The 24,269-nt window shown below is 43.5% G+C and overlaps 3 protein-coding genes and 1 pseudogene across 11 annotated transcripts in view; 2 read left to right on the top strand and 2 right to left on the bottom strand.

The window, feature by feature from the left end:
- The window catches only part of LOC122327910 (NACHT, LRR and PYD domains-containing protein 3-like), a 98,788-nt gene extending 93,075 nt beyond the window's left edge, over positions 1 to 5,713 (top strand). For all 9 annotated transcript variants that reach the window (XM_043223582.1, XM_043223586.1, XM_043223589.1 and 6 more), the window contains 2 exons: positions 4,358 to 4,519; positions 5,123 to 5,713. In XM_043223582.1, the coding sequence (XP_043079517.1) occupies positions 4,358 to 4,519; positions 5,123 to 5,129 (169 nt within the window). In that variant the 3' untranslated portion in view covers positions 5,130 to 5,713. The remainder of the gene's footprint in view (positions 1 to 4,357; positions 4,520 to 5,122) is intronic.
- The window catches only part of LOC122327919 (GTPase IMAP family member 8-like), a 295,481-nt gene that overhangs the window by 160,346 nt on the left and 110,866 nt on the right, over positions 1 to 24,269 (top strand). The window lies entirely within an intron of this gene.
- On the bottom strand, positions 6,641 to 17,136 carry LOC122328097 (annotated as a pseudogene).
- Positions 17,840 to 23,917, bottom strand: LOC122327916 (GTPase IMAP family member 8-like). Its single transcript, XM_043223598.1, has 5 exons — positions 23,897 to 23,917; positions 23,358 to 23,399; positions 20,712 to 21,275; positions 19,426 to 20,049; positions 17,840 to 19,291 (listed from the first exon to the last, which is right to left on the bottom strand). Exons 1-5 carry the CDS (start codon positions 23,910 to 23,912, stop codon positions 17,949 to 17,951), a joined length of 2,589 nt encoding a protein of 862 aa, XP_043079533.1. The 5' UTR covers positions 23,913 to 23,917; the 3' UTR covers positions 17,840 to 17,948.

Genomic DNA, 24,269 nt, shown 5'->3' with positions numbered 1-24,269 from the left:
ACCTCAGCCAGCTTGTCGCCGAGGGTGCCCCTGCTGCCGCCACCGCTCCCGCAGCCAGCGAGGAGTTGAGCGGGCCAGTTTCCTTGGACTAATATGCAGCAGTGGGAAGACTGGGAGGACGAACCAACGGCCTACCCGCCTCACTTCTGCGGGGATGCAGGTAAAGTTGCACACACTCAGACCCCGCCGGACCGGCCACGAGCGACCCTGCACTCCCCCTCGCTGCCCCATCGCCTGCTGCGCGCCGGTGGTTCCGCTCGAGCCGCTAGTTCGGTCTCTGGATGCCTGGTTGAATCTTCCCAGGCTATCCCGGTGGCTCCTGCGAACCCTTCGACTCGGCTATATGATTCAGTTCATCCGGCGTCCCCCCAAGTTCAGTGGGATCCGCTATACGTCAGTGAACAATGCACGTGCCCCTGTCTTGTGGGCGGAGATTGCTGTCCTTCTAGTGAAGGCACGATAAAGCCGCTTCCTCCAGCCGATATGAGGTCGGGGCTTACAGCCCATACTTCATAGTGCCCAAGAAAGGCGGTGGGTTATGACCAATCTTGGATCTGTGAGTCCTGAATCGAGCACTCCCGTTCAGGATGTTGACACAGAAACGCCTATTCAGTGCGTCCGTCCCCAGGATTGGTTGCAGCGATCGACCTGAAGGACACGTACTTTCATGTGTCGATTCTTCCGTGCCACAGGCCATTCCTGAGGTTCGCGTTCGAAGGTCGAGCATATCAGTACAAGTCCTACCCTTCGGCTCTCCCTGTCGCCACGCGTCTTCATGCAAGTCGCGGAAGCAGCCCTTGCTCCACTGAGAGAGTAAAGGCGTTCGCATTCTCAACCAACTGGATGACTGGCTCAGTCCCGGGCCCAGTTGTGCGAACACAGGGATCTGGTGCTACAGCACCTCCGCCAGTTGGGGTTTCAGGTCAACCAGGAGAAGAGCAAACTCTGTCCAACGCAGAGGTCTCTTTTCTTGGGATGGAGCTGGATTCGATCGATCAGATGGCACACCTCACAGAGGAGCGTGCCCATTCGGTGTTGAACTGCTTGAATATGTTCAAGAGCAGGATGGCGGTCCCACTGAAATATTTTCAGAGGCTCCTGGGGCATATGGCAGCCGCGCCACAGTGATGCCGCTGGGACTACTCCATATGAGACCGCTTCAACATTGGCTACACGATCGAGGTGGGCGTGGCAAAGTGGCACTCACCGGGTTCAAATAACACCCGCCTGCCGCCAAACCTTCACCCCGTGGTCAGACCTCTCGTTCCTTCGGCCGGAGTGCCCCTGGAGCAGGTCTCCAGGTATGCTGTGGTTTCACGGATGCCTCCACCACCGGCTGAGGGGCCACGTAACGGGCATGCAGTGTCAGGGGTTTGGGACGGGCCCTCAACTGCAATGGCACATCAACTGCCTAAAGTTGCTGGCAGTACATCTCGCCCTAGGCAGTCTCGAGAACTGCCTTCGAGGCCAGCATGTACTAGTCCGCACAGACAACATACAGACCGTTGCGTATATCAACCAACAAGGTGGTCTACGCCCCGTCGTATGTCAGCAACTAGCCCACCACCTCCTCCTCCTATGGAGTCGGAAGTTCTGAGGTCGCCTCGCCATTCACATTCCAGGAGTGTGCAACCAGGCAGCCGACGAGCTGTCGCATGAGCTGCACTACCCAGAGAATGGAGACTCCATCCCGGGCGGTTCAGCTGATTTGGGAACGCTTTCGAGCCACTCAGGTAGACCTGTTTGCCTCTCCAGAGACTTCCCATTGCCCACTGGCACACAGCTGGCTGCGGGGCCTTTGCAAGTATGTATATTTCCCAGTGAGCTTTCTTGCACAGACACTGTGCAAGGTCAGGAGGACAAGGAGCAGGTCTTGCTAGTAGCACCCTACTGGTGAAGACTTGGTTCCCAGAACTTGTGCTCCTCGCGACAGCCCCTCCTTGGCCGATCCTCTGAGGAAGGATCTTCTGACTCAGAGACGGGCACCCCTTGGCACCCGCGCCCAGACCTCTGGAAACTCCATGTCTGGTCCCTGGATGGGATGCGGAGGCTCTAGGTGACCTACCTCAAGGGGTAGTCGACACCATTTCTTCGGCTAGAGTGCCATCCACGAGACAGGCCTACGCAGAAGTAGAGCCTGTTAAATCGAGTGGTGTTCTTCTCAGGGTGAAGACCCCGGAATTGCCCTATCTGTCGTGCTTATCTTCTTGCAGCAAGGGTTGGAGCGAAGGCTGTCTCCCTCCACCCTTAAAGTCTACGTGGCTGCAATCGCTGCAAATCATGACCCCATAGATGGGAGGTCTGTGGGTAAGCATGGCCGGATTATCAGGTTCCTGAGGGAAGCCAGGAGGTTGAATCCTCCACGGCTCCCAACAGTACCCTCTCTTGGGACCTGTCTGTAGTGCTGACAGCACTGCAGTAGGCTCCGTTGAACCCTTGCCAGCAGTTGTGCTAAAGTTTCTTTTATCTATGAAGACATTGCTCCTGCTCGCATTGGCCTCCATCAAGAGGGTAGGGGACCTGCAGGCTTTTTCGGTCGACGATTCGTGCCTACAGTTTGGGCTCATGGATTCCCAGGTACCACTTAGGCCACGGCCCGACTACGTGCCCAAGGTTCCCACTACCCCTTCAGAGACCAGGTGGTGAACCTTCAAGAGCTGCCCTGGAGGAGGCAGACCCAGCCCTGACGTTGCTTGTCCCGTCCGAGCACTAAGATGCTACGTTGACCGGACACAAAGCTTCAGGACCTCAGTCCAGCTCGTTTGTCACAGAGGCCGGCAGAAGGGGAGTGCCGCCTCCAAGCAGAGGATGGCTCACTGGATAGTGGACGCCATTACCCTAGCCTACCAAGCACAGGGTATGCACTGCCCCCTCAGGTTGCGGGCACACTCAGCAAGTGTTGCATCGTCCTGGGCGGTGGCTCGTGGCACCTCGCTGACAGATTGTAGAGCTGCGGGCTGGGCGACCCCCAACACGATTGCTAGATTCTATAGCCTACGTGTGGAACCGGTATCCTCCTGTGTTCTCACCTCAAACGGGTAGAAGCACTGAGAGGCCCGGTTTGGTCGGCTTGTTAACCGCTCCAGAGCGTCCATACAGTAGACCCTGTCGAGCTCCTCCATTCCCCTCGGCAGCCAGATGTTGTGGAGCATCCGCGCCAGGCCCTCTCGATGAATCCGTGAGAACCGGTGAGGGCTGGGAGCCATGTAAAGTACCCCAAGAGGACTTTATGTGTGTATTTCCACGGCATAGCCTTAGAGCCCGTGTTTCCCGGCAGACCTTCTGCCCGTCTAAGAGGGTTCAATCACCTCCAATTTTCCATATGCAAACTGAAATACTGTCCATATGCGTATTCGCTCCGAGACCTCCTACGGGAAGGCTGGACTTCCGCGACGTCCCTGTTCACTAGAACGTGGGACGTTTCCCAGTGTTCCAGTCTTACGAATGGGTAGTGTTACAAAAGTAGCTGGCTTCTTGTGGTTGAGCCCCGGCCTACGCCGATAGACTGAGGGGGCTTGTGGGCTCCCACAGGACACTGGAAGAGGCAGCGTCCATGGCGTTTTGGTAGGGATCCCAATTCGTCGGTCATCCGACGTGACTCGGAGTGACCGACTGAAAGGGAACGTCTCGGTTACGTATGTAACCCTCGCCTCCTGAAGAAGGGAACGGAGACGCCACGCCCCGCCGCCACGGTGCTGCACCTCTGCTGAAGGGGCGGGTCACTAGCTCGCTCCTCAGCGAAAAACCTGAATATGCGCTGCACCCGCTGCTTATTTATACACGCGCTGTGATCAGCGGCAGCTGGATGCGATTAGCGCATGCCAATCTTCAATTGGCTTGTTTAGATACACTCGAAGTAGATTGGTCTCTCGAAGCGAGATCCCAATTCGTCGGTCATCCGACGTGACGTCTCCGTTCCCTTCTTCAGGGAACGAGGGTTTATACGTAACCGAGACGTTTTCAGGAAGTGACATTACATCCGAATGTGTGTCAAGTTTTAGATCAAATATAAATCAAATATAGCAGCACAAGAAAAAAAACTGAATGTTTATAAAGATTTTTATGTTTTTGACTTTTTTTACTTCTTCTCAAATAGTGAAAAGCGTCTGATTGTGTGTGAAGTTTCAGAAATTTAATTTTCAGAAAATAATTTACTCTAATGGATACAGAAAAATGATTTTACTTCTAAATATATGTGAAATATACAGTCAATTATTTTAAATCTTTAAATTCACGATTACTTCCTCTCTTTATACTCAAAATCTTGTGATGAGTCTGAGCTCATTATTTTTGTGAAATATTCTTCTTTATGATTTTGTTTGAGATGATCTCTCTTTCTCTTTTTGTCTCTTTCTAGTCTTTATGACTGTGGCATTACAGATGTTTCTTCTTTAACTCAGTGTTTGACAAAAACAGAAACACTGCAGTTTCTAAAAGAGCTTGATCTGAGTTTTAATGAGATCAGAGACTCAAAGCAGCAGCTCATTGATGTGCTACGAGACTCAAACTGTAAACTGAGGTGAGTAAACTTCACTTTGAGATATTAAAGAGATTCATTTAACTCTGATACGTGAACAAATACACACTTTCAAATATCTGTGAGAAGAGTTTATCAAAGTATCATGAAGCTTTATCTCAAAGGGTTTGTGTCAGAATGAAATAAAAAGTTGATGAGATGTTTAACACAAAGGAGGAAAGAGAACAGAAGCACACTGTCACACTATCACAGACTTATTCTGTGATAATCACACTTATTATGCTCTTTCTTGACACATAAGAGAATAATTAGACACAAATAATTACTTTGAGCTGAAGTATATTTTTAGCTCTTTAAGCATAAAGCTTCTGACAAAAAAAAACATTTCCTAACAAACGGCTGTGAACCTGGAAGTTTAGTTTGTGTTTCTCTTTATATTCACTCGATAGAGATTGAATTCAAGCTCTAAATGTTTTTATTTAAAACACAAATACTGTTTTATAAATACATATTCAATCTGGTGTAAGCGGTAATAATTTTTAAAGATTTTAATAACTTTTTACTTAAACTAGTTGAAATATAATAACTAATTTGTACTTTGTTCTACTTAACTCTGATTATCTTCTCTTTTGTTCCACTTTACAGAGTTTAGAGATCCATCATTAGAAGTATATAGAAGAAGATTTCAATCTTCAATTGAGGATAAATGCTGTATATCACAGTTTGAGATCATCTTGAGAGGAGCAGTAAACATCAGATGAAGATCCACAGAAGAACTTCACTATGTGTCTATGAGGAGAAATAAATGTGTGATAAATGTTTAAATATGATTCATACAGGTGAAGAGACTCAGACTTTACAATCAAATAATGCAGCATGTGTGTTAGAAACATGATATTGAATGATTAATATTGATTTAATATTTACCCTAATGATCATGTTTCAATTAAAGCTAATCAGAGGAAGAAGCTCAGATGAGTCTGACTTATTTGTATTAAACCCATTCATAATGATCAGTATAATAATGAATATGTATAAAAAAGCAATTATTATGAAGTTAGATTTGTGTCTGTCTGTTTTTATTAATCATAAATCCTCTCTTTACAATAAACAAAGCAGAAACACCATGTAAATAAAAGCTGGATTGTGGAGTTTGTGTTGAACTGATGAGTTATAATGATGAATAAAATGAATAAAACTGATGAATAAAAATGAGTTATGTAGGGGAAAAAATAAGTTTGAGGTTTTTTTGGAATTCAGGGCAAACCACATTTCTATTTTTGTCTTTTTTTATAAGAATTGTATCCACATTTATTTTATCTCTAATTAACAAGAAAATGGAGATACACAGATAATGTGGTAACTAAATAAGGATAAGCATAAAAGTTTAAAGAAGCATAGAAACTAAAGATTAAACATGGGTGAAATATATTCCATTAATTTGAGTGTTTTGTGTTTTATAGCAATAACATAATTCATCACAGATGAATGAATAAATGCTTTTGTTAGTTTCGTTATCTTTGGTCAAAAAAGCTGATGTCTGTCATTTGTTTCTGTCTAAAATGAGCTTCTTGTGCCGTTTAATGGATCTAAAGACATCAGAATAATAAATGTTAATCACCTTAAGCTCATTTTATTGAACAGATTTAAGAATAAACCACAACCTTGAAATGAGCTCACTTAGTGGATGAAAGTGTAGAATTTCTTCATATTTTGTTATATTTGTTGTGAATAAAATATCGGCTCATGTGATTTCTTTTAGTTTTTATTCAAATGTAAAAAAACGTACCAACATTTCCAGAAGTTTGGAGATGAGATGGTTTAATAAGAGACTTTATGGTTAATCCTGAAGAACCTAGTTTTAATACCGTTCAGCAAAAACCACACTAACAGTAAACAGTAAGAAAAGCATCTCACAACTAGAATGTAATAGAACAAAATTACAACTTTACAAATACATAATACAAAAATAAAATCAGTAAAGCTTGCAGTGGCCTTTTTTGGTGATACAAGAAAAACAGACTATAAAAATTTAATTTTATGTGAAGTGAATACAGAACATGAGTAAAAATGGAAATATATTACACAGATCTCAAAGTTGCAAAGTTACATATATAAAAATATACTAAATATATTTTCCATCTGCATTTAGTATAAATACTCTCATGGTTTCTCTCTGGTGTGGATCCTCTCATGTTTTCTCAGGTTTCCTGACCAACTGAATCTTTTGTTGCAGTGTGAACACGTGTAAGGTTTCTCTCCGGTGTGGATCCTCTGGTGCAGTTTCAGGTCTGCAGCTGTAATAAAAGTCTTCTCACACTCGAAGCACATGTGGTTTCTCACACCAGTGTGTTTTTTCTGATGAACTTTTAAATTCTGCAGTTCTGAAAAACTCTTTCGCACAAAGAACATGAATGTGGTTTCTCCTTGGTGTGAACTTTCAGGTGACTCTTCAGACTTGAAGCCCACAAAAACGTCTTTCCACATTGATCACATTCACGTGGTTTCTCTCTGGTGTGGATGTTCATGTGGTTCTGAAGGTGTGATGATTGTCTGAAACTCCTCCCGCACTGATCACACGTGAACGGTTTCTCTTCAGTGTGGATCCTCATGTGATCGCAGAGGCTCTGTTTGCACGTCAGACTCTTTCCACACTGAGTGCAGGTCAAACTTTTCTTGTTTCTTCTTTTCTGTGAAGAAACTCTTTCAGTCTGGGAGTGAGTTTTTCTGCTAGTTTTACCATGATGATAATTCTGAGCTTCACTCTCCTCCATCAGATCTGAAATTAAATATTACAATATAAAGTGTTACGAACGTGTTAAAAATGCAATATCAATTACAATATGAATACATGAGATAAGATCAGAAAAGTGTCAAGTGAAAGCAGGCTAAGCAAAATTACAGTAATTTTAATGAAATGAGGTACAATGATAGTATTGTGTCTGAGGTATCACCAAGGGTTTTTCCATCAAGTCATGTTTCACAAAGGGATCAAATAATTATTTCACTGTTAAAATAAACCTTCCATTAAAATTGATATGAAACTGGACCAGATATAATGAATGATTTTAAAATTTGACACATCTATCTCCGTTGAAGAGAGTTGAAAATGCATTTAAGTTAAAAGAAACGTCTTGGTTACGTATGTAACTCTCGTTCCCTGAAGAAGGGAACGTAGACGTCAAGTCGGATGACCGACGAATTGGGATCTCGCTTCGAGAGACCAATCTACTTCGAGTGTATCTAAACGAGCCAGTTGAAGATTGGCATGCGCTAATCGCATCCAGCTGCCGCTGATCACAGCGCGTGTATAAATAAGCAGCGGGTGCAGCGCATATTCAGGTTTTCGCTCAGGAGCCGAGCTAGTGACCCGGCCCCTTCAGCAGAGGTGCAGCACCGTGGCGACGGGATGTGACGTCTCCGTTCCCTCCTTCAGGGAACGAGGGTTACATGCGTAACCGAGACGTTCCCTTTCAGTCGGTCACTCCGAGTCACGTCGGATGACCGACGAATTGGGATCCTTACCAAAACGCCATGGACGCTGCCTCTTCCAGTGTCCTGTGGGAGCCCACAAGCCCCCTCAGTCTATCAGCGTAGGCCGGGGCTCAACCACAAGAAGCCAGCTATTTTTGTAACACTACCCATTCGTAAGCCTGGAACACTGAGAAACGTCCCACGTTCTAGTGAACAGGGACGTGCGGGAGTACAGCCTTCCCGTAGGAGGTCTCGGAACGAATACGCATATGGACAGTATTTCAGTTTGCATATGGAAAATTGGAGAAGGTCTGCCGGGAAACACAGGGCTCTAAGGCTATGCCGTGGAAATACACACATAAAGTCATCTTGGGGTACTTTACATGGCTCCCAGCCCTCACCGGTTCTCACGGATTCATCGAGAGGGCCTGGCGCCGGATGCTCCGCAACATCTGGCTGCAGAGGGGAATGGAGGAGCTCGACAGGGTATACTGTATGGACGCTCTGGAGCGGTTAACAAGCCGACCGAAACCGGGCTTCTCAGTGCTTCTACCCGTTTGAGGTGAGAACACAGGAGGATACCGGTTCCACACGTAGGCTATAGAATCTAGCGATCGTGTTGGGGGTCGCCGCAACCTGAGGAGGGGCAGGGCATACCCTGTGCTTGGTAGGCTAGGGTAATGGCGTCCACTATCCAGTGAGCCATCCTCTGCTTGGAGGCGGCACTCCCCTTCTGCCGGCCTCTGTGACAAACGAGAGCTGAACTGAGGTCCTGAAGCTTTGTGTCCGGTCAACGTAGCATCTTAGTGCTCGGACGGGACGAGCAACGTCAGGGCTGGGTCTGCCTCCTCCAGGGCAGCGCTTGAAGGTTCACCACCTGGTCTCTTTAGGGGTAATGGGAACCTTGGGCACGTAGCCGGGCCATGGCCTCAGTGTTACCTGGGAATCCGCGAGCCCAAAACTGTAGGCACGAATCGTCGACCGAAAAAGCCTGCAGGTCCCCTACCCTCTTGATGGAGGCCAATGCGAGCAGGAGCAACGTCTTCATAGATAAAAGAACTTTAGCACAACTGCTGGCAAGGGTTTAACGGAGCCTACTGCAGTGCTGTCAGCACTACAGACAGGTCCCAAGAGGGTACTGTTGGGAGCCGTGGAGGATTCAACCTCCTGGCTTCCCTCAGGAACCTGATAATCTCCCATCTATGGAGTCATGATTTGCAGCGATTGCAGCCACGTAGACATTAAGGGTGGAGGGAGACAGTCTTCGCTCCAACCCTTGCTGCAAGAAGATAAGCACGACCGATAGGGCAATTCCGGGTCTTCACCTGAGAAGAACACCACTCGACGAACAGGCTCTACTTCAAGGCATAGGCCTGTCTCGTGGACGGCACTCTAGCCGAATAAATGGTGTCAACTACCCCTTGAGGTAGGTCACCTAGAGCCTCTGCATCCCATCCAGGGACCAGACATGGAGTTTCCAGAGGTCTAGACGCGGGTGCCAAGGGGTGCCCCGTCTCTGAGTCAGAAGATCCTTCCTCAGAGGATCGGCCAAGGAGGGCTGTCGCGAGGAGCACAAGTTCTGGGAACCAAGTCTTCACCAGTAGGGTGCTACTAGCAAGACCTGCTCCTTGTCCTCCCTGACCTTGCACAGTGTCTGTGCAAGAAGGCTCACTGGGGAAATACATACTTGCAAAGGCCCCGCAGCCAGCTGTGTGCCAGTGGGCAATGGGAAGTCTCTGGAGAGGCAAACAGGTCTACCTGAGTGGCTCGAAACGTTCCCAAATCAGCTGAACCCCGGGATGGAGTCTCCATTCTCCGGGTAGTGCAGCTTCGTGACAGGTCGTCGGCTGCCTGGTTGCACACTCCTGGAATGTGAATGGCGAGAAGCGACCTCAGAACTTCCGACTCCATAGGAGGAGGAGGAGGTGGTGGGCTAGTTGCGACATACGACGGAGCGTAGACCACCTTGTTGGTTGATGCACGCAATGGTCAGTATGTTGTCTGTGCGGACTAGTACATGCTGGCATCGAAGGCAGTTCTTGAGACTGCCTAGGCGAGATGTACTGCCAGCAACTTTAGGCAGTTGATGTGCCATTGCAGTTGAGGGCCCGCCCAAACCCCTGACACTGCATGCCCGTTGTACGTGGCCCCTCAGCCGGTGTGGTGGAGGCATCCGTGAAACCACAGCATACCTGGAGACCTGCTCCAGGGCACTCCGGCCCGAAGGAACGAGAGGTCTGACCACGGGGTGAAGGTTTGGCGGCAGGCGGTGTTATTTGAACCTGGTGAGTGCCACTTTGCCACGCCGCACTCGGGACTCGATCGTAGCCAATGTTGAAGCGGTCTCATATGGAGTAGTCCCAGCGGCATCACTGTGGCCGCGGCTGCCGTATGCCCCAGGAGCCTCTGAAAATATTTCAGTGGGACTGCCGTCCTGCTCTTGAACATATTCAAGCAGCTCAACACCGAATTGGCACGCTCCTCTGTGAGGTGTGCCATCTGATCGATCGAATCCAGCTCCATCCCAAGAAAAGAGATCCTCTGCGTTGGACAGAGTTTGCTCTTCTCCTGGTTGACCTGAACCCCAATTGGCTGAGGTGCTGTAGCACCAGATCCCTGTGTTCGCACAACTGAGCCCGGGACTGAGCTAGAATGAGCCAGTCATCCAGTTGGTTGAGAATGCGAACGCCTTACTCTCTCAGTGGAGCAAGGGCTGCCTCCGCGACTTGCATGAAGACACGTGGCGACAGGGAGAGCCCCGAAGGGTAGGACTTGTACTGATATGCTCGACTTTCGAACGCGAACCTCAGGAATGGCCTGTGGCGTGGAAGAATCGACACATGAAAGTATGTGTCCTTCAGGTCGATCGCTGCAACCAATCCTGGGGACGGACGCACTGAATAGGCGCTTCTGTGCTCGATTCAGGACTCGCAGATCCAAGATCGGTCGTAACCCACCGCCTTTCTTGGGCACTATGAAGTATGGGCTGTAAGCCCGACCTCATATCGTGCCTTCACTAGAAGGACAGCAATCTCCGCCCACAAGACAGGGGTACGCGCATTGTTCACTGACATATAGCAGATCCCACTGAACTTGGGGGGGGCGCCGGACGAACTGAATCATATAGCCGAGTCGAAGGGTTCGCAGGAGCCACCGGGATAGCCTGGGAAGATTCAACCAGGCATCCAGAGACCGAACTAGCGGCTCGAGCGAAACCACGGACGTGCAGGCGATGGGGCAGCGAGGGGGAGTGCAGGGACCCGGCTCGGGCGCTCCGTGGCCGGTCCGAAGCGGGGTCTGAGTGTGTGCAACTCTTACCTGCTTCCCCGCAGAAGTGAGGCGGGTAGGCCGTTGGTTCGTCCTCCCAGTCTTCCCACTGCTGCATATTATCCCAAGAAGAGAGCGCGAGTGGTGCGGAAATGGCCCGCCCAACTCCTCGCTCTCCCTGGGAACCCAGAGACAGAGGAAACCGCCCTTGTTGAGATTTTAGGTAGCGGCAACATTCTCTGCCCGGCAGAGCAGCTCCCTCCATCCCCGGATCTGAGGGCCTCTTGCACCTGCGCTTTCCTCCAGGTTTGGCAGGAGCCTGGACAGGCTGGGTGGCTGCCCTGCTGCCAGCTCCACGGTGCTGCCTACAGGGGGCACCCTCAGCGACGAGCTGGCTGAGGCGGGCCGTCGGCGGCTGGGTGAAGGCAGCAGCTGCACGCCGAGGCAGGATGTGTTCTTACTCTGAGAACCAGCGCGAGCCACCCTTAAATACCAATCATCCAGCCTCGAGGGCCCGGGAAGCAGTGGAGGTTTCCACTTGATCCCGATCACCTCGGCGGCCTGGGCAAGCATAGCCACCATTTCTAGATCTGTATCCAGTACATTCAACGCCTGGTAGACGAGAGCAACCGGATCTTCACTTCCAGAAATGTCTGGCTCACCTTCCGATGCAGCGATTGACTTCTGATCATCAGGGGGAGCCCAAGAGGGTACAGCTGATACCCCACGTGAGGGTCCAGACTGCCCCTTTTGCAGCTCCACTGGTTGCAGAGTTTAAGCTTTGTGTCACAACCCGAAATGGAGCCCACCTGTCTGCAGCCAGGATGAGAACCAAGTCGAGCAAACACAAGCTCCGCCCCCTTTTTTCAAGGTGACAGAGCCCGCCCATCACTCCGAGATGACCATCTCCCCGCAAGGAAATGATTCATCCACAAACGCCACCTCAGCGTGCTAAGCCCAGGCACATGAGGCAACGATTGTGACCATCACCTAACACCAGGTAACAACCGCGATCCAGAAACACACGGGTGTACGTCGTCTGAAGCAAGACCCACGCTATCTTCCAAGACGCATCGAGTTTGCCAGACGTAACGTCGTCTTTAAAAAGACGCACCCGCGAATGCTCTTTTAGTGCTGAGGCAACAGGGGATAGCCGTTTTGCACACAAACAGGGGGGTAGTGCAGCCTGATTGTGGCAATCCACTCGACGCAGGAAAACGACCTCCGCTGAAACGCCGTTACTCCAACACTCGTAGATCGTCTTTGGAGCAGAACAGTCACGCCGGCCCGGCTTAAAAGCTGAATATGCGCTGCACCCGCTGCTTATTTATGCACGCGCTGTGATCAGCGGCAGCTGGATGCAATTAGCGCATGCCAATCTTCAATTGGCTCGTTTAGATACACTCAAAGTAGATTGGTCTCTCGAAGCAAGATCCCAATTCGTCGGTCATCCGACGTGACTCGGAGTGACCGACTGAAAGGGAACTCAGGGAATGTCTATCGCTGGAGCTGAATAAAAAGATTTAACAGCTTTCACAGATTCAATGTGAATAGTAAACACTACAGCAATACAGTATATGGTTCATCTGAGTTATTATCATTACTGTTGTCATTTAAAGAAAATGCATGTATAATGAAATGCTAATCAACATAGCCTTTATCATTGCTTATAATACTATTAAATATGTTCTGTATCGTTTTCTGGGCAAGAATTACTTAAGAATTAATATCTAGCACATGATCAGGGAGATTTGTGAGGTATGTTTTAAGTGTGTCCAGTTTTGTGATTGTGCTTTATATCTTATAGGCTATATTTTATTTATTAGTTTGATTTTTTCTTACTACAAACAATAAATCTGATAATCTTCTTTTTAATCTTACTGTTCTTCAGTCTCAAAGGGTCAGGATGAAGAATAAACACCAACCTGTTTGTTCTTCAGTGTTCTCTCAGGTTCAATAAACAGATTTCTCTTCTTCCCGATGCTCTGATGCTCGTACTTGGCAATAAAAAAATATATTATTATTTCATTTTTTTCTAAAATAATACACCGGCACAGTAATATAGGGGGAAAAATACAATTACGATTAAAAATACACATACAATTAAAAGATTCATATTACAAACAATATAAGAATTTAAAAAAATTAAGAATAAACTTAACATAAAATAAACCACTAATGAAATGAGTTTAACTTAATATGTTTGAGTTTTCTTTAAATGAAACCTTTATCACAGAAGAATAAAGGTTTATCACTGATTAATGAATAAATCTTGTGATAGTTATCTTGTAATGTCATTGGCTGATCAGGTCGTTTGAAGTCTGTTGACTAATAAAATGAGCTGAATCTGGCAGTTTAAGCACCTGAAGACAAAACCTTCGTCAAACATCGTGATTCATCCACGTCAATGTGAATATAGTCGATTATTTACCACATTAATAAAATTCCTAGTTAACACCTTACCAATTCTTCTGTGAAGAAAGACAGACACTTTGTGTTGTATTTAGCAGACACTTAAATCGGATTAAATAGACTGTGTAATAAGTATTTTTATACATTTTAAAATCGCGTGAAGTCATGAACTGCTCAGCTCCACAGTGAAACGCGCGCGCGAGTGATGACGTCATCGGCAAAGCAAATATAAAAAGCAGAAGTGGAAACAAATAAGACCAAGCAACAATAAGAATAAATCATCTCATGAAAATAAAAATTAAGAAGCATCAGATGCAAAGTTAAGTGGAGGGAAAACAGTTTTAAAAACAAAGAACATACAAAAATATATTTCAAATGTTACAGCTTCAGCTTTTGAATACAAGAAGTCTCAACAATGCACAAAGATACAAATCACTTTAAAGTAAAATTACATACTAGAAGAAAACTTTAAGAATTGGGAACATATTCGAAAGAATCTGAATCAAGTGAATCAGCAGATCTTGAAGATGAACCTCAAAAGATGTTTCTTTTTCCTGCAGCATGTTACGGCTGACTAGGACAGATTTATACAGAAGAGATTTTATTTTATTTAGGATGCGGCATGAGACCAGAAAGATGATCTATTTATTATAAATATTTTTTGTATGCTGGAGGAGATTAGGTGAATTACCGAAACTCTTCCCGCATGCAGTGCAGTGATATGATTTCTCTCCAGTGTGAATCCTCTAGCGACTCAAATGTCCAGCTGTAACAAAAGTCTTCTCACACTTGAAGCACATGTATTCTCTCACACCAGTGTGTATCTTCTGGTGAACTTCTGCAGTTGGGAAAAACACAAGAACACAAATGTGGTTTCTCCTTGGTATGAACTTTCACATTCTCCCTCAGGCCTGAAACCCACGAAAATGTTTTTCCGTATTGATCACACGGGTACTGCTTCTCTCCAGTGTGGATGTTCATGTGAACCTTAAAGGATGCTTCTCTTTTAAAAGACTTCCCGCACTGATCACATGTAAAGGTCTTCTGTTCAGTGTGGACCTTCATGTGTTTCCAAAGATTTGCTGATTGTCTGAAACTCTTCCCGCACTGATCACACGTGAAGGGCTTCTCTTCAGAGTGAACCGTAACGTGAACTTTGAGATTCTGTTTGTATCTGAAACTCCTCCCACATTGATCACATTCATGCAGATTCTCTCCGGTGTGGATCATCATGTGATCTTTAAGGGTTGCTGATTGTCTGAAACTCCTGTGTTGTGAAATATTGTGATCTTCATTCCAAATGAATGTAAGAAATTTGTTCACTTTGTAGTAAATTTGTTAACAACAGCAAGAATTTTTTTTGTCAAATGATCTATCTCACAAACCATTTATCCCACAAATAAATCTTATCCCCTGCTGTGTTATCACAGGAACATCCCGATTGAAGATATTAAGGGAATTACATCGCTCCCTTTGACAAGTGCAATCCAAATGATTAAATAATGACACACACATGCTCTGCACAAGTCACTACTAACAAGTAGATGAAGAATAATTTGAAAAAAAGTACTGTTCGATACACAATACACATATCACAGGATAGTTGTGAGCTGGTCTTAGGAGGGACTTAGGAGTCCTCTTTGCTACTCCTAACGTTTCACAGATTTAGGAGCCAGTTTTCGGCCCAGAAATGCTTTGTGAATTTTTATGATTTTCTCCTAAATCAACAAGTTAGGAGCTACTTTCAGCCTTAATATCTTTTGTGAATACGGGTTCAGGTCTACGGTCTCATGACATACACACATGGGCTGTAAAACAAAAGTTTAAAAGAGTTTTTATAGTTCACCTCTCAATCTTCACACAGTTCAGGTTGTAGGTTTTGGGATAAATGGTTTGTGACATAGATCATTTGGCTACTTGCTGCTCAGCATCTCACTGATAAAAGATAGCAGCAGCACAGTCTTTGTGAACTTTCTTTTTAATCTTAGTCACCAGAAAAGAATATAAATGTGAAAGTACAGCATGATTACAGATTCTTGATTAGATTACAATGATGACCCAAATTAAATAAAAAGTCCCCTTAACACCCTTCAGTTACAGTATTACCATAATTTTCCTTTTTTTGCTTTAATACATCATCTTTTAAAATATACCAAAAGAAATTTAATTTTGAGTGATTATTTAAATTCAGGTCTAATCCAATCCACCCCTGTAAAATAATAACTCTAATCAAACCCTCATCAAGGTCTACATGATCTCTTAATAACTGCATGACAGTGAGGAATAACTCATTATATGAATAGAAATACAGAAAAATCTACAAAAAGAGCAGAGCACCTTAGTTAGCTGATGTTTCACATGACATGACATGAGAATTTATCTTCTACCTCCTTTCTTAACTTTTTCACTTCACTCAGTTGTCTTTCAAACCCTTCAAGATTATCCTTAAGATCCTGAATATGTTTCTCTTTTTTCTTTTTAAAATCATTCAATTCTTTTCTTTGTGTTTCGGCTTCATCTTGAAATTCCTGCCTCATCTTCTTTACGTCTGCTTCAAATTTCTTTATGATTTCTTCACACTCTTTTTGTTCTCTGTCTATTCTTTCTCTCTCCTCTCTTTCTCTTCTCTTGATCTCCTCCTCTTGGTCTCCTTTAATATCTTCCATCATTTTCTCCCATCTCTTCTTCTTCTCCGCTCGTCTCTCTTCATCCTTTCGTTTTCTTCTCTTTCTCTCCTCTTTTCTCTTTCGTTCCAGCTGCTCATGATGTAATTCCTCTTCATTTATATTCTCTCCATCCTTCCTGTTATTTTCTCTCAGTCTTAGTAGTTTTTCTTTCTCCTCCTCTATTATCTGTTCTTCTTCTTCTCCTCTGGATTCGAATTTCATCTTTGTTTTCTCCAGTTCTTCTTGTTTCTCTCTCAGCTGGTTCTTGTGTCTCTCTTTTCTCTCTCTTTCCTCTTTCTCTCGTTCTCTCATATGTCGTTTCTTCTCTTCCTCCCATTCTCTGTGCTGGTGTTCAATTTTCTCTTGAGTCTCTTTTGAGTCATTTTCAGCCTCTTTTATTTTTCTTTTCCATTCTTCTCTCGCTTTTTCTTCTTGTTTTTTCCTCTTTTGTTCTTCTGAATCACTGTTCTTTATTTCCTCTTCCTGTTTTTTTCTTAACTCTGTGATGATGTTTTCATGATCATTTTTCATCTTTTCTTGTTCTTGTTTATATTTTTCCTCTCTCTTTCTATTTTCTTCTTCTTTTTCTTTTAGCAATTTTTCATACAGTTTTCCCTGATCTTCATTCCTTCTCTTTATCTCCGCTGTTCTCTTTTTATTTTCGTCAATTTGCTGGTCCTCTTCTTTCAATCGTTTCTTATCTTCTTCCTCTTGTTCCTTGTGATCTGATTTTTCTTTCTTCTTAAACTCTTCCCTGAGCTCTTTCTCTTTTTCTCTAAACTTGCTCTCCAGCATCGCTCTTTCCTCATATGTTTTTTGTTTCTTCTCCGCCAGTCTCATTATCATCCTGCTGACTTCAGTGTCATAACTGTCTTGTAATTCTCGAACGTGTGAAAGATTTAGTCTTTCATTTTTGTTTATCACCTTCATTTTCTGTTCAATGGAGATCGCTGCCTCCTCAAACATCTCATTAGTGAAACATCTGCCCTGATTCATGTTTTTTATAATATCTAACAGTTGAGTAACTTGTGTCCGATCTTGTATGTTTATGTTGTTAAAAACCAGAAATCTGTTTCCACAATCTCCGATCAGTTGTTCGAGTTCACTATTTTTATTTTCCTTTAAATACTGATTTATTGTTGTTCTCTGATTGCGCAAGAAGAAGCGAACAATGCTGAAATCATTTTTTTTCAGATCCTCTTCTCTAGTGAAGAGGACGATGCAGAAATCTGCTGCTTTTGGGCCAAAAATCATCTTGATCGTTTCTAAAGTGTCCTTCTCTTCTTTTGTGATTCTTCCTGCATTCAGCACAATGATGATCGCATGAGGTCCAGGAGCCGAAAGAGAAATACAGTTCATGATTTCTCTCTGCACTTGCTCTTTTGTCAGTGTCGCGTCGAGTCCTGGAGTATCAATAATAGCTACTGATCGACCATCGACTTCACCAACTTCCTTCTGACAAACAGTAGTCACCGGACTTAAACTCTCTTGATTGTGAAACTTACAGTTTCCGAGGATAGTGTTTCCCGTTGCAGACTTTCCACTTCCTGTCCTACCAAGCAGCAAGATTCTCAAACATCCTGAATCTGATTCTGAAAATGACAACAATAGGGTTAACAACTGAGATATACAACTGATTACATGAAGGACCCTCATGTTGAACCATTATACAGGTCTTTTAGTAAATTAACTTTGATATTTATATTCTGTTTCTCCCATTCCTCCCATTCTTTCTTCATCTCTTCTCGTATCTTTCTCTCTTGTTCCTCTGTGTCTTTAATGTCTTTTTTGTACCGTTCTTCTCTTTCTTCAAATTCCTCTTCTCTTTTTTTCCTCTCTTTTTCACTATTCTCTCTTTCTTCCTCCATCTTCTTCCCCATCTGTTCTCTCTCTTGTTTAAGGGCCCTGACATGTTTTTCCTGTGTTTCCTTTTCTAATGTGATTCTTCTCTCCTCATCTTCAGCTCTTTTTCGTCTTGCTTCTTGTTTCTGTCTCTCCCATTCCTCTCGCTCTGTTTTCATGTCTGATTTATATTGTTCTTCTCTGTCCTTATATTCCTCTTCTATTCTCTTTCTCTCTTGATCATGATTCTGTCTTTCTTTCTCCATTATCATATTTATTCGTTCTTTCTCTTGTTCATGTTTAGATTGAAGATCGTTTTTCTCTCTTTCCATTCTCTCTCTCTCTCCTTTAAGTCTCTGATTATGTTCATCCCACATCGCCTGTTCTTTCTTTCTCCTTTCCTCATCCTCTTCCTCCATCTTCATCCTCATCCTCTCTTTTTCTTCTTCATGTTTGTTCATCAGTTCATCTCTTTCTCTGTTTAGTTTCTCCATTTTCTCCATCAGTATGTTCTTCTGTTGTTCTTGTATTTCTCTCTCCATCTCTCTGAACATCTTACATGAGTAGTAACTCCCTCCGTTCTCTTTCACCATGTTGTCTATCTTCTGCAGGAGATCAGTCACCTGAGTTTGGTCTTTAGTCTCGTTATTGAACACATGGTATCTGTTTCCACACACTTCAATCAACTGATTCAAAGCTGATCCAGGTTCTCCCAGAAACTGATCAATGGTTTTCTTCTTCAGAAAGTCTCCTCTGGTGAAGAGCACCATGGTGTACTTTACAGAGTGTTCTCCAAACGTCTCCTGAATGATCTTCACCGCTGTTTTCTCTTCTTGAGTGAACCGCTGTCCTAAATTGAGCACAATGATGAACACGTGGGGTCCGGGCAGGATCATGGGGATGCTGTTGCTGATTTCTCTCTTGATTTCTTCATTGCTGAGTTTAGTATCAAACAGTCCTGGAGTGTCGATCACAGTAATGTTTCTGCTGTTGATTTCAGCTGTCTCTCTATGACACACTGTAGTAACAGACTCTTGAGATGTTTCAGCTGCAAACTTGACTGCTCCTAAGATGGTGTTTCCAGTTGAACTCTTTCCAGATCCAGTTTTTCCCAGAAGCACAATCCTCAGTTCATCTTCTCTGTCTCTTGAATCTGAAAATGGAGCAAATAAAAAATAAACAAAAATATATAATGAATTGTAAAAGTTTCAAATTGCAGATAATGTTACTGTTTTGTGTAAAATCTATGTAGACTTTAAAAATCATGAAAGATTTCCTAATCATTACCTTGTGATTGAAACCTCGTCTCTAATGAATGGATTTTCCTCTTCATTTCATCAAATTTCAGCAGTTTTTCCATCTGTGCTTCCATCAGTGTCTCTGTGGAGAAACAAACAGCACTGTTTTCCTCGACCATCTGCTGCAGTTTCTCCATCAACACAGACACTTGTGTGTTCAGGTCAATGAAATGATGTCGTCCTCCTAAACTCTGAATGGCAGACTGTGTTTCTTCATTTAGTTCTGCTGCCTGATGATCTGAGTTCTGCTTTATGAGGATCATGATGTGTTTGTTGATTCTTGAGCTGAAGATCCTCTGGATCTCCTCTATTTCTGCTCTGTCTTCATCAGTCAGTGGAGCATCAGGAACGATGAAGATGAAAACATGAACTCCAGGATGACAGAGAGACACACAGCGGTGAGTCTGACGCATCACGTCCTCCTCTGAGAGCTGAGTGTTGAACAGAGCTGGAAGCTCTAGTAGGCTGATGTGCCATCCTTCTATCATCTCTTCCGTCTTCTTGCTCTCCGTCTGATTTATTGTCTCTGTAAACATTTTAGACACTCTGTTCTTGAGTGCTGAATCATTTCCACACAGCACAATGTTCAGCTTTGCTTTTTCGGCAGTTGTCACTGAAATAAGATTTAGAACAATAGAAGCAAATCAGCTTTGATATTAAATTTACACTTTCTTAAACAACAAAAATATTTAATTGTAAAGTGTTATTTTATTGTAGTATTCTTTTTTCAAACAAAAGCTACCTTGTGGTAATTTACTGATGTTCTCTTTCGGTAAAATTGTTTTTTATTTATGGATCAACGACAACGTACCCACACTAAACCTTTCACTAAAAAAGTTTAGCTAAAAACATCAAACGTGTGTTGTTACAAACTGGATACAAAAGCTGCTTTTGTTTACACCACAAAGTCGAATAGTGATTTTACTACCAGGCTGTGAAAAAAAAATGCAACATCACAGATGTCAAATGTACAGTAAAGTAATGCTTTATTGTAAGTGTTCGAAATCCAAACAAAAGTTCTATGATAATATATAATGGACAAAGAAAAACAAGCATTTTTGGCTTTCGGCTATTCTCAAATGAAGTTGTTTTCACGTGAACAAGCACAAGTGAAGATTTTCGGTTAGTAAAAACCTTTAAATGTAAACAAAACAGATTAAAAAGAAAAAAGAAAGAACAAGTCACAGTAGTGCTCCCTCTGTAAGTATTTGTATTCACGACTAGCTCATGATCACACTCCTAAAGGAATTAAAACAAAACAAAACATTGACAAACCTCCATCGCTTGCTGTTGTTTTGCTCTTAGAAGAATACATCTCTTCTTCACATTCTGTCTTGAGCATCTCTTCTGTCCTTCTGAACATTTCACACCGCCATCCTGTGTCAGACTGTAGATGTCCTCCTCCACACTCCTTTATCAAACCATGAATAACGTTGTTTCTAGTAAAGAAATTCAATCTATGTGGCTCTTCATCGGTGGTCAGCGCTATAGTGTGTTTCACGGCCTGTTTACTGAAGAGGTTCAGCACATATTTCACTCTGTCTCTGTCTTTCTCAGTGAAGTCCTTATACTGCAGTACGAGAACAAACACATGAGGTCCCGGAGCAGACAGACACTCACTCACTGCCTCTGTGATCTGCTGCTGGGAAAGATTCGTCTCAAGGAGGTCGGTGTTAATGACTGTGGTCTTTCTCTCCTCCACCTCTCCACTGATTCTGCTGTACTGCTGTGAGGAAGATGCAGCTTCTCTGTGAAACGCCGTTCTTCCCAGTATACTGTTTTCCACTCTGTTGTTTTCTGATACATTCTTTCCTATCAGAATGATCTTCAGATCTCTCACTGAAAAAGAGGCACATTTTATGGGAACACAGCAATTCTTATACCATTTCACACTTGAAATTATTAACCCTGGGTCGCTTTAAAACCAATCACGTTTCACACTGATCATACTCTTCCTGGGGATATGGGTTTGTGGCATCACTGTCACTGATTGGACAAACAGCAGGCAACCTGTTTACACAGCTTTCCTCATGTCTTACAAGTTATTTAAGAAATGCTGCCATGTAAGTCTTTAGCCATGTTAAGCTTCATGAGTCACACAATGGCAAGAACACAAAGAAAAACCTCACCACTCCAGTTCACACTGTTTCGGTTTTTTGGCAGTTTTAACTTTTCTTTCAACGGCTGCTGTTTACACCATTGCTTTTCCTGTTACTGATGTGACATGAGCTTCGCTGCTCGATTTCTGATTGCGGTGTTAACACCGTAAAAGCAGTATATAGTATATAGAGTGAGTATAAACCAAAACTTACACGAAAGCGAAATTTAAAATTAAAAACGTAATCCTGTTTCCCTGAGGAGTCATCTGACAAGGCAAACGCCCAAGGACACACATGAATGCACGCGTGCATCTTCAGCTCTAGAGGAGGAGGGTTGGGCTAACTGCAGGAATTTCTTCTCGAAGAACCTCTGTTCACTTTCCCGGAGCAAGCATCTGCGCCCCACTGCTCAGGATGAGTGTAATGGTGGAGAATGACACAGAGAGACCAGATCTCACTAGAGGCCATCACTCATGTAAGGTTTCTGTCCGGACATAACCATCTCAACTGAAAGGGAAGCTTCAGTTCTCAGGGGACCAAGTATGCTTTGGCACCAAAAGTCTGCAGATTGGTGGTCCGCTCATCAGCTCCGCTGAAGTGGTCCTCAGCTCCATCCAAGTGGTCATCTCCCCTGTCACGGGGATCTTGAGCCCCATCTGCTCAGCTGTGGTGGTCAGCTGCTCTACCTCGGACATCTCCAGCTCCAGCTGTTCCGTCCTGGTGCTCTTCAGCTCTTCCGGTCTCCACCCTGGTCTACTGCTCTAACGGCACCAGTTCCTCTTCCTATATATGGACCTGACCCTCCATCCCTTCCCTCTGCTCTACCTCCTTCCTGGACATACTGTAAGTCTTATCATTTTCATGAGCATCTGGAAGCCTCTTCAGGAGTGACCTTGATAGCCACCAGAGGGCACTCTATCCCATACCTGCCTGAATTACCTCTGTATATTTAAACCCTGTATTTTCTGTCCCTTGGCGATATCTTGCCAGTTATAATGCTGATATTCTGAGCATTCTCTCTCTTTTTCTATGTCTATATATTTTGTGTTTGGATCGCCAACCTTATTAGTCTCAGAGCAGTACATAACAGATGTCCTGCTCAAGAGGAACCATGAGTCGTAAGTGTTGATTAGAAAGAAAGCATTGTTCATTCACTCCTCCAAGCTATATTTCCAAGCGACCTTCATGTTAAAAGTCCAACCCTCTAACTATTATTGTAGACCACAACTGCCTTCACCAACGAAAGATGGGCCAAACGACAGGTCCAATTGGTGGCTGGTTCCAATATGTATCCAGTGCAAAAGCCCCTCTAAATAGATTCAACCCTTCTTCAACACACATGTGGCTGAATTCAGGTTTACTTAGAAATGAGACAGAAAATCTTTACTCATAGACTCTGCTTCCCTTGTATAAATCTGATTTACTATGGCAGTTTTTGAACATTTTTTTTAAAAATCTGAAAAATGTCCTTGCCTATCTAGTAGCTAGTAAAAGAGATGGCGTTACATCTGCTTACCAGAGAAACTCTTCACAACAATATGAACTAATCTAGTAGTTGTCATTTTAGATGTTAAATTTAATTTCAATAATTGAATGTTAGAAGTATAATAATATCAATAATTAGATATCAATCTGTATATGTGAATCACATATGTGAATCATTTGAAGTAGAAGCAACAAGACCTGTTTTACTAAATATGGAAGTCTGTTGCGTTTAAGCTCCATACAACGATAATATTATTCACAGACCTTTAATGCAATTTCAGAGATTTATCTGTATGGTTTTATGAAAGGGAAAACACAAATGTTTCATAATACTTACTGTTAGTACAGTCAGATTCTAGATTACTTCCATCTGCTGCTACTATAGAAAAAAATCAGCACACACACACACACACACACACACACACACACACACACACACACACACACACACACACACACAGGTTAACTATTATAAATTAATTAAAACAACATTGGCGCACTGAAAAGTTGTGACATCACAATGTCTGCAATAACGCAAATACCCAAAAACACTTATAATAAATGTCCACACAAGTAGCAAATTGAAATTGTAAATAAAAGTAAAAAATAAAAGACAAAAGCGTCATGCGTGGATATTGATGTTTATTGAAAAATTATATGTACAAAAATGTGTGACTTTTATTAGCCTTTTAGGAAGATTACTCATTTCTTTCTTGTGTTGAATTTCACTTTCAAACATAAAATGTAAGGGTTCAGTGAAATATATTTTAATAAACCAAACAAAGCAAACAACTGTCTACTGCTGGGTAATATTTCAGAAATAATTCAGAAATAACCAAATTTACAAATAAATCTAATTTGATCCTGAATTCTTACCTGCATATGTTTCCATTTCAACTCCAGCACCTTCAAATCAAAACTGAAAGAAAAGGACTTAAAGCCGAGCAATTTCTTGCAGACAAGTCCGGATTAACAACATTTTTGTGCCCAGGGGCTTTAAAGCAAACCAAGCAAGTTACCATCAAAAAAATATATCTATATCCGTATACCTAAATCACATCATGTGTTTAGCTTCATATTTCTGTGACGGAAGTTGGTCATTTCAATAAAAGGGTGAGTTATTAATGAAACTTCATGACAACAGTGCAGAAATGTAAAAAGTGTAAAAGGGATCAGTTGCGTAATAAACTCACCACAGAAAAACCTGAAACATTAACAGAAACTGCTGCTCACCTCAGAAATCCAGTGT

The sequence above is a fragment of the Puntigrus tetrazona genome, chromosome 22 (genome assembly GCF_018831695.1).
Source record: "Puntigrus tetrazona isolate hp1 chromosome 22, ASM1883169v1, whole genome shotgun sequence".
NCBI lineage: Eukaryota > Metazoa > Chordata > Actinopteri > Cypriniformes > Cyprinidae > Puntigrus > Puntigrus tetrazona.
Note: the sequence above shows the minus strand (reverse complement) of the source record. Positions and strands in the feature narration are given on the sequence as shown.

Coding starts and splice junctions, on each gene's coding strand:
- LOC122327916 (XM_043223598.1), bottom strand. Junction 20,050..20,711: donor AACAACAGCAAGCGATGGAG/GTTTGTCAATGT, acceptor ATCTTATTTCAG/TGACAACTGCCGAAAAAGCA. Junction 19,292..19,425: donor GACGAGGTTTCAATCACAAG/GTAATGATTAGG, acceptor CTCCATTTTCAG/ATTCAAGAGACAGAGAAGAT.